At 30.4% G+C, this 13,431-nt stretch overlaps 1 protein-coding gene across 1 annotated transcript; it reads left to right on the forward strand.

Moving 5' to 3' along the window:
- Window positions 1-177: 177 nt before the first annotated feature.
- LOC106689628 (wolframin) lies at window positions 178-10,778 on the forward strand. The gene is made up of 13 exons (XM_014434712.3): window positions 178-336; window positions 441-539; window positions 867-986; window positions 1,058-1,154; window positions 1,230-1,324; window positions 2,170-2,515; window positions 4,001-4,214; window positions 4,857-5,004; window positions 5,866-6,033; window positions 6,115-6,344; window positions 7,127-7,366; window positions 8,884-9,002; window positions 10,408-10,778. Exons 1-13 carry the CDS (start codon window positions 294-296, stop codon window positions 10,718-10,720), a joined length of 2,232 nt encoding a protein of 743 aa, XP_014290198.1. The 5' UTR covers window positions 178-293; the 3' UTR covers window positions 10,721-10,778.
- Window positions 10,779-13,431: the final 2,653 nt, after the last annotated feature.

Consider the following 13,431-nt stretch of genomic DNA (forward strand, 5'->3'; position numbering starts at 1 on the left):
ATCGATATCGTTCTGCTTTTAAGGTTATAAAATTTAGTCAAATGTACTTATATTAAATTGCTATAATTATATCTCTAAGCGTTATGAAATTAAACTCAAAGTGGATTAGTATTGTTGTATATGTTTATTTTCCAAATAAAAATACAAAAAATTATCTCGAAGCACATAACTTGATAGAAAATCGATGTTTACCGCCCTCTCTAGAAGTCTCTCTTAACTTTTTTTGTTATGGTGATAACAGATAGTACCTTGTTTATTTAAAAGCTATAAGTTTCAAAGGTATGTAATTTAGGATGGCTGGTCAAACACCTGGGCGTAAGCATTGGAAAATATTTAGTAAGTTTAATTAATTGGCACTAGTAGCATAAATTTCAATGAAAATTTAGTTTCGATTTTTTTTTTATATATGTATCCTTCAAAATTGAAAAATGACATTTCAGGAGAACCAATTGAAAATCTTCAAAGCCTGGGATTAGCTGAAGATGGTTGCCCAGAATCTCAAGTAATTTTAGCAAAACACCTTCTCGAGGAAAATCCTGGTGAGTTTATTATAAATATAAATTACTTATTATTATTTATCTTCTTTTTATTAAAGAGTTGTCTGTGGGTGCTGTCAGTGAATATAATGCGCTAATAGGGAAATTTATTTTGTATTGGCCAACATTTCAAACTAAATTGTTGGTCTTTATCACAGTGACAGGTATTAAAGTTTTAAGTCACTTGTAGAACTTCTTAACCAATCACCCTAACAAAGGCCGAAGGTTGGCACACACTAAAAAATAAGTATCTTCTGTGTATTAATGTGATTTCTCCTCTAACTAAACCAAAGTCTCCTCATTCTACAGCTTGCTGTATTTTCTTTGTAGATAATCCAGTTAATCAAGAAGAAAAGGCCCGATTAGGAGTTTATTGGCTGATAAAAGCTTCAGAAAAGGGCCATGCAGAAGCTACTAGAATGCTTCAAGATTGCCTTGATACGGGGAGGGGTATGTGGTATAGGTTTTTGTAATATATAGTAATTTTTAATTTACCAGTTTAAAATATTTCTCTGTCTCAGGTATTAGTGAACACAATGTAGATGATGTTAGAGCTTCCTTGAATATGACCCAAGGAGAAAAAGTATCACGTGAGGCTGCAAGGGAACTATTTTCTCGGTAATTTGTTTTCCTCTGTTTCTTTACATTTAAAAACCCTTAAAACTGTCTTAAATAACTTTATTTTTATGCTAGATTATCACAAGGAGAAGATTTTGTTACTAGTGGACAGATTATTGAAGAAATGCGAAGATGTTCTAATGAAAATTCACCTTCTAGAAACTGTGGTGGTAATTTTAATCTTAAATTATTTAAGTTAAATTTTTTATCAATTTGTTGATATGCTTCCATGTTCCATGTTCTTTCTAATTGTCAGATCAATGATCATTAATTCTCTTCTTTAGGATAATAAATCTTCGGATTTAGTCCCTATGAGATTTAATTTACCAGCAAGGTCTATTATTACCAGTTGTGGCAGAGAAAAAGTCTCTTTGTTACAATGTTTTTGAAATGTTAATTAGATCGTAATTAATTAGAATACTTTTATGATTATTAAAGTTGGTTATATTGGTTTTTATCAATATATGCTTTTGTTGGTTGAACATTATTTTGGTAGTGATAGTAAGCTACTAGTAATATTCACAGCCCAAGTAAGCTAGTGGTAATATTTACAGCCAAAGTAGCCCCCCCCCCAAGATGGATGAGCTCCAGCAAACAGCAAAAGATCACTTAACTTAAAGTGGCTTTTGAAAATCTTAAGATGCTGCTTGAGGAGCAAGAAACGCTGGTAGGCCGTCAAAATCCCCCATTTTGGAGATGAGACACTGATCCATGGTTCAAACTTATAAAATCATTGTTAAAGCTTGCTGAAATTACTAATAAAAAACCAAATTTAACCACTTATTGTCAGCACTGGACAGCGAGACCTGAATGACAAATAGCTGATGTCTTGAGGTCTACTGATTCCAAGATGCCTTAATTAAAAGGTGTAGTGACAGAGACAAACAAAAAATTTGTATATTGTTGTCAAGAATAGTATTAATTTCGTTATTTATTTTGAACTGATTTGCTATTTGTTTTTAAGATTATTCCAATAGGAACTCCAGTATGTCTACTTTGATTGTTTGTTTTTTAGGGGGCGAAGATGTACCTGATTGGAGATCTCGAGGAGAAGGTAGTGGAGACAAGCTGACAGAAGAGATGCTAGTTTCTGCAGCCAGCCACTACTCACGTGGAGAGCTTCCACTGGTCCTAAAGAGGCCTCCGATGAGGGTTTCTCGATTACACCTGGCCGTAGCCAACATCGCTCGGATACCCACAGTTCCTAATCCTTTGGTCATGTTAACTATTTTATCTCTATTAGGGGTTGAGGCTATGTTGGATGCTCTTCCTTCTCTTATGTATTATGTGAGTCTCTTCTTTATGGTTTTAAGCACTTGCCAAATGCTCACGAAAAAATGGGAATTCAACCAATTCCGACAGTAAGTATTTGATTATATTAAAATTAGTAGTCAAAATATTAAATGATAGTTTAGGTCCATACAAAGTTTATGATTTAAAAATTACATGTTTTTATTTTAATCATCATCGTATTTATAAATATATGCACACACATATGTATTGTACCTCGCATTTCTCTTCTATTTATGCAGTTTGATTGTAAAGATTTGAGATGTGATCCAATTGAATATTTAGGTCAGTAAAATATTTTTTAGGACCTATGTTTTGTTCAATACATACATTATACCAGAATGGTTACATTAACTGAATGGTACAATAAGTCTCATATAACTGAATTAATTAAGAATAGGGTAGTCAAATTGCTCTAAAACTCAGTTGATCTCATTTAAATCATAATTATATTGGAACTATGATGATGAAATTTGAGAATAGTAATAAAATAATAATGAATTATTTAAAATATGCTTTATGGTTTACATACACTTCACACAAATTTTCATAAAATAGCTAAAGCTGTGATATCTCGTTGGTCAGAAAAAATCTTTTTATCATTAAAGAAAAATTAACATACCATTTTAGGTCCATCTCAAAAGAACTCATGATGTCAGAACAAAATATACAGTTATTCTACAAAGTATGGGTGTGTTGAGATGTCTCTAGAATGTTGTATTGATTTTTAAAAGTATAAATAGTTTGAGAAACATATTGTTGATCTTTTCAGACTTAAAGATATCGCAGTTTAAGAGAAGATTAATTTTTGATTTTCTCCTCATGAAAGTTTCAAATTAAAAGAGGTGCAGAATTTTTTAAAAAATACTAACTTTTTATTTGAACAAAATGCTTATTTCTGTAATTTTTTGACTTATTTGCCATTTTCATATTAATTATTAGTGTGTTGTCTCTGTATTCTCTAAATTCGTATATACTGTGTAGAATTTGTTAAATATTATAATGTTATTTTTTCATATTTGAAACCGTTTATATTTCATTTAAAAATGAACAACCATAAAAAGTTATTTATCATAAATACCTGGATGTTATGTTATTGTTTTTCCTAAAATGATAAAGATCAAAAAATAATTGATAATCTAAGAAAAGGTTACACTTTGATGAATATAGTGAGCTGGTTGGTACAGACTTTTGATTTCAATCATAACCATATAATTAAAGTTTGATTATATCTGATGTACATTTGTCTAAAGAAATGGTAGTTCTTGGATGAATTTCCCTAATTAATTAAGCTAAGTGAATTTTTTTTTTCTATTATCAGCAACCTTATAAAGAGCCAAATCTAATGAGCCTCATTCCTCTATGAATACATGAAATAGAACAAATAGATCTGTAACAGGTTTTAGATATAGATCTGATAAAGTTTGCTTCTTTTACCTCTCAGTATTAAGATAAATTCTACATCCTTTTAGGAAAAATGTCTTTTAGTAAAACATGAATGATTTATTTCACAGCCAAATTCTATGAAATAGTTTAACAGATTGTTTATCTCTTAGGTGGTCAAACTTGCTCGTCGCTTGGGGTTGCCCAGAAACTAGCTCAATTGATGCGCAGTGGGCTCATTGCATTCAGAATGCGAAACCATGCTTTGTGTTCATTGCAGCTCTCTTGATTAACCTTCTTCTGAGCTCGAGTGTCCATGAAATCCCTTATTCAGAGATTACTGTCCTTTCTACTCTCATGTCTCTATTGACTTTATATAATTTTGCAGTAAGTTTACTGTGTTATTTTTATTTATGCTCACAAGGAGAATAAAGGCAAAACAGTTATGCTTTTAAATAAATTTTTAGCAATTTTTTTTTCTACATCTAATATTATTTATGTAAATTTAAATATATGTATTATTGTTTAAAGTTTGTGAGATTCTTTTGACTCTAATTCTCAGGAATATTTTCTACAAAAGAGAATAAAAATAAACTGTAAATAAACTACTGAATTTAAATTTAAACTATGATCCTTTAGTGGTAAATTAGGTGAATCTGGGCCCATCTGTTATTTCAGAGCTTCAAGATATCCTCACCAAATTTATATTGCAATTGTGTGATTTTTTAGCTCTCAGGCTACTGACAATTTTTAAATATCATTGTAGAAATTAATGGTAAATGAAAATGATTCTTATTGGAGAAAGTAAAAATAAAATGGATAAATATAATAAGAAAACCTACAATTAAAAATGTCTCAAAAATAACAAACAATCATACCTTAGTTTTGTTAAAAATTATGAGTAAAATCAACATTTGAAATTTGGTGATGGAAACCGACCTACCTTTTGTATATTAAATCCATATTTAGAATTTTTATTTTTTATTTTTAAATTATTATAATTGTATTTGGTCATTTTTTGTGTTTTAGTGGCACAAGAAGAAGTTCGACTTTGTTGTTCTTAGCTCATTTGTAGTACACCTCCTTGCCAGGTATCCATATGAAATAGACACTGTTGTTTCTCAGTACTGGAGGTACCTTGATGTGCATACTCCCACAGTAGCATCTTACATAGTTGGTAAAATAAAAATTTTAATTTATTATTTCAATAGTATTCTGTTATATCATATCATTATGATCTTTTTTTTCACTCATTTTCCCATCTTCTTTTTAACTGCCATGATTATTCATTATAAGTTCATTTTTAAAATCTATTTAATTTACCGCTGAGCGGAGTAGCTCAGTGATCGGTAAATGCAAGTTATTTTCGCGTTTAGGATTATTCTTCCTCCAATAATACTTCTGATTCTGTGTATTTGTAGACTTTGGGCCTCCCACTGGGTTCTTTGTCAAACTCACCGTTTTTAGAGCATCCTCACCATATGCTTCCTTCTGCCAGCAATTGATTGGCCTTAGCTACATATTTCTTCAAATTAAAAAGAAAGTAAAAACTTCTCAAAAATAACACTTATTCGGCACAAAACTTGAAATTTTTGCATGAATAAATTTATACAATGCTAATACGGAGTCACTAATTCTTCAAGGTTATGTTTCACTAGATGACCAAACTTTCTTATTTGTACTCCTAAAGAAAAATAGATATTGTTGATTCAAATTTAAAAATAAAATTTCTGTATGAAAATTGGCCAAGAAATGTAAAGTTGCAAAAATTTATATCACAGATATTTTGAAAAGAGGTGGATTAATTGAAGTCTGAGCAAGATAATATCTCTATTTCTAAACCAAACATCCAAGATCTCTTGAAATTTTCCAGGAATTAAAATTAACTTTTTTCTGTACTAATACTTTATAATATTTCTTCTGTTGATTAATTACAAATATTTTAAGTTTCATTATATTTATAATGATGATTTTTAAAAGATCTTTCTGATTTTTTTTTTCTTTTAATCATAATTTATTGAATTGAATATTGTTCCAGGTAACAGTGTAGAGTTCTGTTTGAATTTCCGTTTGCTATTTTATCTCGCCATGCCTGTATTGTTTGTTGCTATGGCATCGAGGGAACGCTGGCTGGGAACGTTTACAACACTATTGCCACATTTAGTATCACTCTCTTGGTGGCAGATGGCAGTAGTTGCATCTAATGGTAATTTTAGAACTTGTTTTCATGTCAGGTCACTTAATATTGTTTTTACATTCAATTAATAACTTGTCTCATGATCAACAGGAGTGACCCAATATGGACTGATCCGCACCTTCTTGGCTTTGGTTGGCCTTGTGCTGTTTATTCCATTAGCTAGCGTATTAACTGTTATCATTCCAATCGCAACTCTGGCTAGATTTATTTCAACACATCAGATTTCAACTCCATTCGCTCTAGCGTGTGCCTGCTTGATAACAGTCATCTATATGGGTACCAAACATCGCAGAACCGGACCTTTGTTTTCATGGGTTCAGGTAAAAACATATATACTTTTTTCTCAACCCTGATTTTTGGTAAAGTTTGGTTGGGATATGTTATTCTATTTTTTTTATCAGCCAAGACTCCTATACTGCCTAACCATGGTTAAAGGATAATTTTTTCATTTTGTGGGCCGCCACTCAATGAAAAAAGTCAACGCCGGATTCGAACCAGCACCACAAGCAGATCTCAGATCAGTGAGACTACATCTAACCACCTGAACTATGGACGGCCCTATATTATTATTACATGTTCACAGAAAGGAGCAGAACTAAATTCAGACCATTTATGATTTATGATTGGAATGAATTTTTAAATTGTAGAATGAAACAGTATCTAAAACTAAATGTTTTTCTTTTGGCAGTGAAATGTTTGTTTTGTGGAGAAAATTCTGTCTCGGCACAATCATCACAGTTTAAATTTTTTTTAATAAGATCTTGCCTTTGCAAAATTGTAAAACCAGTTCTTCTATCATAGGTCAATTCACTCATTCACTCAAAAATGATGATCCTCATTTTTAGAACTGATAAGTAATAATATTAAGATGAAAATGAACATAGCCATTACCATCCTGTTTGTGTAAATTTGGTTAAAACATTGGTTTGTGGGATGTGAATAAGCGAACAAATTGCATCAAGCTCCTTGGCTTATTGCTAAAGTGAGAATTCCAACAAGTTTTTACTTATTGCTCAATAATTGTGCAATAAACAGTGCATTTTCCATTTTTATAAAATCTTTTAGGAAAGTTTTGCATTAACATTTTTTTTTTTTTTTCCAGGTCCTTCTGAGTGTCCTTAGCGTATGGCTTCTTCTTCACTGTGGTGAGACTGAGAAGGTCGTTGATACTGGATTGGATTGGAGGGAATTTCACAACATTTGTCATGGGAAACAGATTGCCGAACAAGAGATGTGCATTTCGCTCACAGGATCTCGTGTTACTTGGGAAGGAAGGGTTCTTTCAGCACAGGTCATTTCTGTCCATAATCCTATTGCACCTTTTATCCGTCATCTTCCACGGGTAAAGCTAAAACAAATATTCTTTTTTTTTAATTTTATTTTAATAATTTATTTTTATTTATTTGTTTCCTCTATTACTTTAGTGTTTCCACTGATGCCTGCAATAATGACTCTCTTGTTGGTGCTGTCCCACTGTGCTACATCCTTTTTTATTTCAAGTTTAAATTTAAAATTTTTAAATGAGTTCTTCATACAATTTTATCAAAAAAGGAGTCCAGATCTGAACAAAATGCCTCGTATCCAAGGACCAAGATAAAAGAACTTATTGAATATAACATTAAAATCTTTATTTTTAAATTCTACTACATAATAACACTTTTCAATGTTATTAGAAGTGAGTCATTTTCATTAGAAGTTTATTTATAATTTAAAAAATATTAACATCTTATATTTGAACTGGGAAAAAAAAGCTTGCAGTCCTGTATTGTACATACAGTGTCAGTGAGTGAGTCAATGTTGCAAATATCAAGGGTAGTTGGGTCCTGTTAACCTCCTTTATAATCAGTGTATCATGCCACAATGGAAAGAATATAAAAAATTTAAATTTAATTGAACTCTGTTGTTATATTTACTGTGTTTCAGGACCAATAGGAGCAACTAAACAGTGCTCCCATTACTTCCAGAACCTACTTAAAACTATTTTTATTTTCCAAATTCTTCCTGATAAATATTTTTTTTTATATTCCTTTCAATACATATTATTCTTGGCACTACTAATGATCCATGACAGTACTCACATATTAAAGAGCCTCTAAACCAAGAGGCTAGGCAAACTTGCAACTGAATTGCAAAAATTACAGTACATGTATTGTCGCCACCACAATTAAGTAAAAAATTGGAAAGATTAAACTTTTTCTAATTTTTAAGTTTCATCAATTTACCAGAAGCATTTTTGCGAAATTACATCCTACAACACAAGTACTAGAAGTAAAAAGGCCTAGAGAGATAAAATAGTTATTTTGAATGGGAAAAGTAAAAGTAAAATATTAAGTTCTTTTTAGACTTGTAAAAACTAGCCTTATTCACATTGGTTATTTTAATGTGATTGTCACGCTATCAAGATAGTAAAGAATAGAAGATTATAGAAAATAAAGGATAGTGGAATTGATTAGATGTATTGATCCTGACTATGCAGTCGTTTCACTTAAAACATACATTTTTGCGGTCAACTATGAAATATAGATATTGGTGTTACATAATTTTATTACAGTATATTGAACTCATCAAATCATTTATCAATCAATGTTGATTCATTGATGCTTTGATTAGCAAATTTGTTTTTGTGAATTATAATGTTTGCAGTTTTCTAATGATTGGCTCTTTTATTTCTTAAACTCAACCACTATTTTTTGCATCTTACTCAGATTTGGTTAATCATAAGTTTTGTACAAACCTCAGTTAATATTAAAAAAATGTTTTTTCTTATTGATTTTTATATTTGTCTGTAGGAAATTAATTTAATTAATTGAATATTACTTTAGAAAATTATTATTCATTTATTTGTTTTTATTCTTTTAGGGAATTCAGGAAGTAATTGTATGTATGTGGGGCGAGAGATTTGAGGACTGTACAGGAAAAGAGCATTGTGGGGTTCTTTCAAGCTTGTCCAACAGATGTCACCTTTCTAATTGGAATACGTAAGAAATGTTTTATTATTCCTTTGTTCCAATGAGTCTTAATTTTCTCATTATTTTTATACTAGACAATTTTCATTAATAAGAAGTAAGTAAACTTCATTCTTAGAACTCAAATAGCTCAAAACTATTTGTTAAACAACTGACTTTTGCTCCACTTTGGAGGGCTAAATACAAGGTACAAAAAACTAAAATTATAGTTAACAATAACTTTTGTGTTAGTAGAGTTCCTTTTTAACCCGACCCCGACCATCTTTCTTGAAAAAATTATATATATTTTTTTAATAACATTGTAACTAAGTTATTTGGCTTTTACTAGTATTTTACTTTAGCTACAATATTGTTAACTTGTTACATTTTGTAAATTAGGCAAGCATTGTTAGAGATGGCATATCTCTCTCTTGTGCAATAATTTCAACTACTTAAACATAATCTCCTTACCTGTTGTGTTTGAGTAGAGGAAGTCTTGACTAAGAATTAATAATAGAAATTATTTGTTTTAACTTTTTTTTTTCTTTTAATCTCTGATTTCACCATAGAGTTACTTAAAATTCCTAAAATAGTATTTTGTTTTACTTATAAAATTTTATCATTGTATACTAATACTTCCTCTTTATTTAACCTTTATTCCATTTTTAAATTTGTTTTATATGAATATTTCATAGCTGTGCCCCATCTTTAGGAAAATGTTTAGATTTGTTTTTTTTCTTGGAGGGAGAGCGTAAAAACATATAAATTGAGTTAGCCATTACTGTAAATGGCATTTGTATACAAATATAAATTGTTGTGTACAACAATATTTCATTATTATAGATGAATAGTGACAACTAAGCTGAACATTTTAATTAAATTTCTCACAATTAAAAATATTACTGCATATTGAACATTATCAAACAGTCAAACTCACACATCATATTCAGAATACAGGTATCCATATCTGATTTTGAGGTTTTGGTTTACATATTCTAATAGCAATTTAAGTTCCAATTCTGTGAGTGGTACGAGGATTTTACGCAAATAATTTGGGGTAATATTATTCGGGCATGTGTTGAGCCCATGGAACAACTTGAGAAAAAATAATAGCAATTTCCTGATGTTCCATCACAACACCAGCTCTTCAGGAAAATTTACTACTGTATATCTTTTATACCGTATCCCCAATAGTCAATCATTTTCACATCTAATTATAGTCATTTAGCTTCTAAAATTTCCTTTCTTGTTATGTCCTTAAAGAACCTTATTATATCTAAGGAGTGGTGGCTAATTTGGAGTCTATAGTGGACTTCCAATGTTAAAATAACTTTAATAAAAACAAAATATGTTCCATTATTTCCTTGTTCTTTTGTTTTGTTTTTAATTTTTATTAATAGATAATATTGTATTTTCTGTCTCATAAAATTATTTTTAGGTATGAATACGAAATAGAAGTGGAACTTGGCTCTGACGGATGGGGCATGGATAAAACAGTATGTTCTCTGAGAGGTGGCCACCAGTTCCGCAACCTATCAACACTCCTTAAGAGAGGTGACAAGGTATGGTTCCTTGGGCGCCTTATGGATCCAATCCAGCATGGTCTAAAAGTTGACCTCATCCAAGCAGACTGCCTATCATGCGAAGCAATCGATCAGTCCTCTCCTCCACCTCCACCGGTCTCTTCGATATCTCCGTCTTTCAAACCTCTCTTCAATTTTCTGTTTAACCCTATGGCGGTCTTGAAGTGATAGCTCTAGTACCTGCTTATTTTTTTCTTTTAAATTATAGATGTTATATTGGGTGTAATATGTTTCAATGTCACTCTAGCTGTATTTGCCTGAAAACTGTATAGTAGAACTGTGATTTGATGTTTGGCTAGGTAAAAATTGTTTCTGTGAAAAGTTAGTTCCTCAAATAGTATTTATTAAATATATTATATTTATGTGTATTATCAGGCTTAATAAGGAATGCATTCCAGTAACTATTTGTGGAGGGTTGATTCTCGTCAAGTATATGTATATGATGACTCCCTGGTTATCGATTATTTTGGTTTACTAAAGTTTGTATCAGAACTAAATTTAATTTATGTCAATATCAATCAATTGACTAAAAACCATAAAGAGGAATAGAGCTAATAGCAGTGGAGAACAATACTTTTTTTTTTCCATCTTGTCAACCAAACCAACACAGTAAACACGAGAAAAAAGTATATAATTTTCAGTATCATATATTTTTTAAAAGAATAATTAATCTTTCTTTATGTACGGTAACTAAAATTTTAAAATATTTTCCTCAAAATTTCAAAATGAAGTTTTCTCAAGAAATTAGTAAAAAAAAAAAATGAATAAATATGGAAGATCACATTCAGACAATTTTTGCTATAAAATAAAATCTTTTAAGTAAGTTAGTGAGTTGGTAGTTAATTCGTCTGAAGTGGTTACACTTTTATGGATTTTCAAAGAGTTATAAATGTTATTATTTTTACAGTTATAATTGTTTTTTAACCACAGGGCTGCCTGGTTGGTAGAGTTTCCTTTGCTTACCCTAGTTCAAATCTTAATTTCATAATTTTGTCTTTCTAGAAATTGATTGAGATTTTTTATGGGTGGGAATACTTTTGATTGAGAAAATAGCCGAAGTTCTAAAAATCTTTAAGAAAAATATATTTTAACTGAAGAGGAATTACATGCGTAAATAATAATGTCCTGTTATAATTACTATTTATTTTTAATATATTTGTTAAAAAGCACAAATATATGAGCTATATCTTGGAGACAAAACTTGAGGAAACGGTTACACTCAGAGATGTTCATTAATATTTTTCCTTTTCAAGTTTGACACCAATACTAATGACCTGATGATCGTGGATATAAAGTGGAAACTCTCTAAATCTGTATAGGCCACGATTCTGCTGTGGCTCTTATACTTCTTTTTCTGAATACCTCCTTGCTAAAAGAAAAATATACTGTATTTTTCCTTTTAAAATATTATAATTTATTTTTAAGTTCTATTTCTTTTCATGCCATAGGAAAAAGTTTTATTTTTTAATATTATAATATTTATTGTGTATAAATAAGTTTCATTGTATTCATTGGACACTGAAAGGATTTGCTATTGAGCAAATTATGAGATTATAATAAAAAAACAACTCTGTATCTTTAAAAGGGATGAATTTAGTTTTTCTGGGATTATTCGTTTTTGTTATGGTTTGGTGGAATATTTGTAAAATCTAACCACAAAAAAAATTTGCATCATCTAAACAAGGTTTAGAACTTTTTTTTTTTTTAAACTAACCTAAACAAGGTTTAGGTGAGTTGCATTAAGATATTAGTGTTATGGTGTATTAACTATTGTTTTTGAAATGATATCATGTTATTTTTTTCTTATTTTAATGAAGATCATTTTTGTTCAAGTTATTTGAATTAGTTTATTTATTTGTTTATTATTATTTTGTTTAACTTATTAGTTTTTTCTGCTTTTAAAGTACACCTTATGAAAGTTAGGGTCTTCTTGAGTTTAGTAGTTAAGATCTTTCTGTCATTAGTTCATGACTCAGGAACTCTTTGTACCTCCCCCCACATTGTGAGAGTACCTCTTGTTCAGTTTTAAGATGAATCAATGTGCTTTTAGACTAATTAGGAAATTATGGAAAGCTGCTTACTAAGTACACTTTTCTTAGTCAAATACAGTCCTCCTACAGTTTGCTTTGTTTAGCCTGTTCCCTAGGTCAATTTTGTTTAAGCTTATGAGAGACAGCTTAATGGTTTTAATAGCAAGTAACTCATCCCTTTGTTTATGTGTTGTTTGATAGTTATTTTTTACTTCAAAAGTTCATGTGTATTAAAATCACCTCTTGCAAAGGCATTCTTAGCTATTTGTTCTCGGAGCATTCTAGGGAATTCTAAGCCTAGAGTGCCTAGGCAGATTGTTGACAGCAACTATACAGAAATGGTATATTTATGTAAGAGCTTATTTATTTTTTTTTTATAATAAATTTGTTGTGGCTTATAATGGCCTTTTAATAATAAAGGAGAATGTTAATAAAGAGCAAATAAGGAAATGTATAACATAATCATCAATATGGGTATGAAATTATCAATGCAGTGATGAAATTAAATCAATGTCAGTGGGCAGGTCAAGCACAGACCCTTGCATTAAAACCATCTGCTTGGTTATAACTTCTTCAAAAGCCCTGAGTGCCCAAGCTATCTTGAGGTGGATTGTTGACAGCTACTATACAGAAAGGATATATTTCATGTAAGATCTTATTTGTCAAACAAGGAAATGTATGACATAATCATACAGAGTTAGTTATGGTTTATCGTGGCCTGCTAATAATAAAGGAGAATGTCGATGAAGAACAAATAAGGAAATGTATGAGATAATCCTCAATGTATATATTACTACAGTGATGAGGTTTAGTCAGTATCGCTGAATAGATCAAGCAGAGAACCTTTGC

The sequence above is a fragment of the Halyomorpha halys genome, unplaced genomic scaffold (genome assembly GCF_000696795.3).
Source record: "Halyomorpha halys isolate HHAL.00 unplaced genomic scaffold, Hhal_1.1 Scaffold1419.1, whole genome shotgun sequence".
In the NCBI taxonomy this organism is placed as follows: domain Eukaryota; kingdom Metazoa; phylum Arthropoda; class Insecta; order Hemiptera; family Pentatomidae; genus Halyomorpha; species Halyomorpha halys.